Source organism: Tachyglossus aculeatus, chromosome 14 (assembly GCF_015852505.1).
Source record: "Tachyglossus aculeatus isolate mTacAcu1 chromosome 14, mTacAcu1.pri, whole genome shotgun sequence".
Classification (NCBI taxonomy): domain Eukaryota; kingdom Metazoa; phylum Chordata; class Mammalia; order Monotremata; family Tachyglossidae; genus Tachyglossus; species Tachyglossus aculeatus.
Window position 1 is genome coordinate 11,703,575 of NC_052079.1, and position 6,000 is coordinate 11,709,574.

Sequence of the window (6,000 nt, forward strand, 5' to 3'; positions counted from 1 at the left end):
TAATATGCCTGGGCTCCTGGATATCATTATGCTCATTTAGCTTAGCACTGCATTGTTACCATGTTTGAAAGTTCAGTGAATCAGAGGAATGCCCTTTCACCATGCTCCAGGCCATCACACTGTCTATTTCTTGGTTAAATACAAATAAGACCATGAGCCACTCAAGGCATTTTCACCCACTGAGGGAAGTAAACTAGTCAGTTTTCAAAGTTATAACAGAAGAAAAATTCACGATTAGGAAGTGGTGAATTTTTGCGTTTTGTGGTGCTGAGGAGTGTTTGACAAGATGAGTAAAATCATAGAAGAGTTTCTGAAAGGGTGGGGGAAGAAAAAAATCTCCCTTGCCACCAAAAAATTCCATCACTTGTCAACCTGCCTCTCCTCTAAGAGATACCAACCCCTCAATTTACATTCGTGATGATTATTTCAGGTGTTGTAATGCTACAGGAGAGATGTTAGATGCATGGCCATAGGTTGTCGTGAGAGTCAAACTTCCCAAACAAGCCATGGAAAATGCCCCTAATGTAATGCAAGTCAAATGAAATGGTGTGAGCTATATATAAATTATTTTAAATAAATAAAATAAATTTACCAGGGGATCTTTTTAAAATGATTAAAGGAATTTCCCTTTCACTCCCTTCTCAAGGGAGTGAGGCCAATTCCCTGCGTAGAGAGTTTAGCTCCTACTTTGATAGTCCTCTCTATCGTTTTGTTCTATCTGTTGAAAAAAAAAGGCTTCCCCAGAATTGCCTGAACCCCGTCTTACTCCCCCTTATTCTCATTTTCACAGAGCAAACAAGGCAAACATGTTTTATATGGCTGCAGTGAACTTTTTAATGCGGCACAATTTGTAAAACAGGTAAGCGTATTACAGATGATCAGCTCCTTGATAAATATTATGGCTTAGTGTGGGTTATTTTAATTGAGCATTGCGTACTGGGAGCACTTCTTAAAGGGAGATTTTCAGCATTTTGTATTCTAACTCTGCATTTCTGGTTGAATTATTCCAAGATGCAACACCCCCTTGCTTTCTGGGCTCTAGGTTTCCTGTCCCTTGGAATGTTGTCATGCACATTGCTCCAGCATCATCTTTGATCTGGGAGAGAAATGAGACCAGGGAGCTGGGACGGGACTCCATGTTAGGACTCCAGCCTACAGAGCCTTGGGCAAACAATCTACTTTTCCAGCTGGTGTTGGGGACTGAACTCCCTAAGACCCTAACTGGGCACCATCTACCTGACCAGCAGTGTATACCCAGTAGATATTTTAGCTTTGGTTCCTTTGCTAAAGTACTCCCCACTTTGTATTCTCTGCACTGCCCCATTTAATTACACTTCTTTCTACATCATCTGGGCAAATTCATTCAATTCACTTTAATGACAGTCCATAAAATCAACACTTCCTATCACTGTCAAGAATAATGGAGCCCTATCAGAGTTGTTCCTGTTTGAAAAATACCTATACATTTTCTTCCTAAGAGTTCTTCTGATTTAATGTCTGAGGGTTGTAGGGGATCATTTGCTTGAGTTGAATTAGCTCATTTGTATTGCTCCCATGGCCACTTATAACATTTTACCCAGTGCAGCAATTTAACATTTCAGTAGCAGTACAAATAAACACTAGTAAATATTTAAGAGTCTGAGCTGTGATTTATAATTCTCCTAGGTAAGTACAAAAAAATTGCAGTGTTCAGGAAATGTAACGGCTAAAGTAGTCCTAGGTGGGAAGAACACCGTTCGTTATTAACCCAGCATCCATGATAGAAGTATGAACAAGTCTAATTTGCTTTTTGTATTTCTTTTTCGTTTAGCTATCTCAGCTTGGACAAAAATAGCACAAAAGAGCTTCAGTTCCTGAATCCCCCTGGAACTTGGACAAATGTAAAAAAAAAAAAAAAAAAAATCAGAACAACCAGATGACTCTCTCCCTATAACATGTCCTATTCCTTAAACTTATGCCGTTCCATTAATTTGATAATTTTTAAGGAATTCCTGTACTTAATATAATGCATACAAGAAAAAAATAAAACATTTCAGAAAAATGAACTTCAATGGCTGCAGTTAATTCTCTATTTTAAGTATAGTTGAAAAGAAAGCACTTTGGAAGAAAGGTGCTACGGAAACACAGGTGGTGGTGGTGGTATTGGTGGTGATGACTGGTATTGGTGATGATGACTGAAGTGTATATTCAGATGTAGTTACCTTACAGTATAGGATTCATCAATCCCAGCAGCAGGTGAGTGGGTTTGACCAGGTGCCACCCAGTCTGAGAGCCTCCATGTGCCCCCACCTCTCTTCCTAGGATTGACCAAGATTGCCTTGACCTTTGTATCTCCTCTGCTGAGTTTAGAGTTTCCTTCATGCCCTTTTCCCCCTTCCATCCCTATGTCCTTCATTAGTTCCATCATGACTGCTAAGGAGGAGGCCTAGTGTCAAACCAATCCTTTCCCAGCCAACCATTCACTTTGTCTGTTTTCCACTTCATAGTACATTCGGTAACCGGAACTTTAAAGCATTACATCATGTGCTTCAAAACTCATGGCTGGACATCAGGGCGGCAGATACAGAAATGAAACCGGACCCTTTACATTTATTCACAAGTAAGTTTCTAGGATTTCGAGTAGGCAGGGGGTCCCGGATCATTTATCCTTTAAATCCGATGAATGTTTATTGGAAAGACTTTAATTTAGCGTAAATTGTGATCCATTCCCTAAGTCACCAAGACCTAAGCCCATCAGGCCCTTAAGGTTTTCTTCAAATTTCAGTGGAAAGCATTTAAGAAACACTAAGTCATCTGTTGGGTCTCCCTCAGTGAAAGTTTCTTAAATAGCACCCTCAAATTTACTTGTGATAATAGTCCCAGGACTGAGACATGAGTGCCTCTCTACTAAACCTTGTGCACACTAAACCATGGGGTTATTTAAAAGAAATGGAATAGTTCTTATGTTCCTCCAAATTTTAGAGTATTAGGGCTCTAAAATTCCCCAGGAATTTAGTCCTGGGGAAGTCCCCAGGAAAATAAATCTAGCTTGTTCATCTTCTTGTCCATTCATTTCAGATATCAGTTAATTGGTGTTCTGAGCTCCTCCTGAAGACAGCATATACTAAGCCCTTGAGAGAGTACAACCGAACCAAGACTTAGATCCCTGTCCTCAAGGAGTCCACCATCCAGTGGACTCACAACTGACTCTTAAATCAACAAAATTTCAAGGAGGAGACTTAGGGGAGAAAGGAAAGCTGATGGACTAAATCCACTGTGTATTACAGAACTAATTTGCTCCTAAATCCACTGTAAGTTCTCTAAACCTCAGTTCTCTCTGTCTAAACATATATGATTTAGTTATACAAATGGTCCAATGACTGTCAAAGCTGTTGCCAACCGCCTACTGCTAGAATTCTGAAAAGGATGAAATTATTTTTTTTTATCCCCAATGTAGCTGTGCAAGCTTTGGTCAAGACCCAGATTCACAGCTGCCCCTTTCAGGTTGTGGATCTCTTGCTGCAATCATTGAATTGGCCTTGGGCAGGAATCTCCTTTTCCTAGGAGTTTGAATCATGGAGCAAAGTACTGGACTTCCTGTCCCCACTCTCCCTTCCCCTTCCATTCCCCCTAGGTGTTGCCAAAAAAAAGGATCTGAGGTCCTGAGAAAGCACACCAGAATTCACCCCAATTTTCTACTAATTGACTCATATATTGGTTAAATTGGTATAACGTCTAATCGCCCACAGGCAACTCTGTAATGTTTGTGTTGGCACTGTTTCTTCTTTGCTACATTACAGCCCCATTCCAGTGTTAATTTGTGAATGTTGGCTGCCCCCTTCTATCCTGACCAGAGGCATGAGGATTCAGGAGAGTGGGAAAGTGGGAAAACATGTCAGTTATAGGCCCGAGTCTGTGTTCTCTGGCAGAGTCGTTTCATATAATGTCTATTGGTCTTCCTTTGTGAATCCAGCCCTCAGGTCCAGAACCCGAGGCCTGGGTGGGATTAAGACTGGGGCAGAAAAGATGGATCCAGCCGTGTGGTCATTCTTAATTACACAGACTTAGCTGAGTGAGCATCAGGTGGCAAATAATCTTGCCCAGCAACCTCACCTCCAGCACTGGCTTCAGAACAGCTGCTGCTGCAGCAGACCCTCAGTGAAAAGTTGGATCACAGTTGGTCTCCACCATTGCCTTTTTTTTTTCCTCCAAACCAAGTATCTGCTGGAACACTTGAACACAGATGGGGGAATGATGCTGATGACAGCTCTCACAGTCTGCATTACCATGATGTTTATTATTTACTCCTAACATTTATAGCACCTTTGTGTGGAGGACCTTACTATATATACAGTTGACCTACATAAAAGAAGACTCTACTAGAGGCAAAGTTGATCTGCAGGCATGCTTGCAACTAAAAAGGTAAACACAGAGCCTTGACCACACTGTGCACACATTAAAACTCTCTTGTGCTGGCATATTTCTTTTTTGCTGGTCCACTTTGTCTTCTAATTCTTCAAAGCTTTGGCCTCAATTTCTTGAGTCCTCCTTTCTTAATTTCAGTACACCGTGCTGGTCTAGCTGACTCCCAATGTCCAAACACGATGCAGCCTAGCCTGAGGCTTTGTTTTACAGTATCCTTAAAACATTTCTTTTGACTTCCTTACTTTTGGTTTCCTAATTTCAGCTCACCTTACAGCAACTACTTGGGTATCCTACTGTCATCCATTCTCCTCACGAGTCCCATCCAGAGCAGCTGTGTTGAGGTAAGCATAGCTTCAAAGTTGGGAGACTGAGATCCTGCTGTGCCATTTAATGTTGACTATAGCCCATAAATGACACCAGTGGAACTGCTGAAGGAGTGTGAGCCCATTGTTGGGTAGGGACCGTCTCTATATGTTGCCAACTTGTACTTCCCAAGCGCTTAGTACAGTGCTCTGCACACAGTAAGCACTCAATGAATACGATTGAATGAGTGAGATGTGGCATTTGTGGAGAATCCAGTTCCCTTAGCTGTAAAAAAAGAGTAGCAGAGCACTACAGCTTTGTTGGTCTTTAATTGGATATGGAACCTAATGCCAAAAACACACTCTTTTTGAGTCCCCCAAAGATGGGGTTGACCTTGGTTCCAGCCTCATTTTGGGGAATCCTGGTTTGCCGTTCAATGCTGCGTATAAGTCATTTGGTAATGATGATGCTGGAACTGCTCGAGAAGTTGGACATGATGTCTGCCCAGTCTCCTAGCCCTAGAGGTGGTTGGACAGCTTTGTAGTTTTTCAGTGTGGTGTGAAGCCCAATGCCCTATTGCCTCCACAGTCTACCTTCCAAAAACACATACTGGCCTTCTTGATTCACTGTGTCCCAATGGAACAATCACTCCAACTTAGCTGTGGCAGGAAGCAGGTTTGAAAGATAATGAAACAAATTTTTGTCTCCATAAGCTGTCTTCCTATGGGAACTCAGACAAGAATTTGGTGTATTTGGAGAACATGGAATTTCTAAATGCTCTCTGGCTGTAAAACACACTGTGAATCTTTGAAATTTGTTTAATCTTGATTTGTGTATCTTCTACTCCTAGAGGTAATGCTTGAACTGAAATACAGCTTTAGTGATCTAAGTAAAAATACATGAATGATTCAAACAAAGATCTCAGCCTCTGGGTTAACAAGAGGACGCAGCTCTACATTGAGAGGGATTCTTCTCCGCCCCTGACACCATTTCTGGCTGAAAATTGGGGGAAAGAATGATTCTTTTTTTTTTGTGAAACACATGTAGCATATGTTGGCATCAAGCACAGCAGAGGCTTGGACAAATGTTACAAACAGACTCCCTCCTCTGTTTGAAAAGAATCTCGTCTTCCCATGCTTTTTGATCCTGGCTACTTACAGAGACTTCCGACGTAGACACATCTTTAGCGTGAGTGCATTGGTGCTTGCTCTTTTTCCCTCAGCAAGCCACTTCCTTCGTACTCCTTAGGCGTTTGCCCTTGTTACCTTGTCCCGCTGCTTCAGGGTGTAAATG

General features: G+C 41.7%; 1 protein-coding gene across 1 annotated transcript in view; it reads left to right on the top strand.

Annotated features, from left to right (window-relative positions):
• The window catches only part of SCFD1 (sec1 family domain containing 1), a 63,983-nt gene extending 61,938 nt beyond the window's left edge, over positions 1 to 2,045 (top strand). The window contains exons 24-25 of the mRNA XM_038756388.1: positions 791 to 859; positions 1,811 to 2,045. Coding sequence (XP_038612316.1) covers positions 791 to 859; positions 1,811 to 1,834 — 93 coding nt within the window. The 3' untranslated portion in view covers positions 1,835 to 2,045. The remainder of the gene's footprint in view (positions 1 to 790; positions 860 to 1,810) is intronic.
• The last annotated feature ends 3,955 nt before the right edge of the window (positions 2,046 to 6,000 follow it).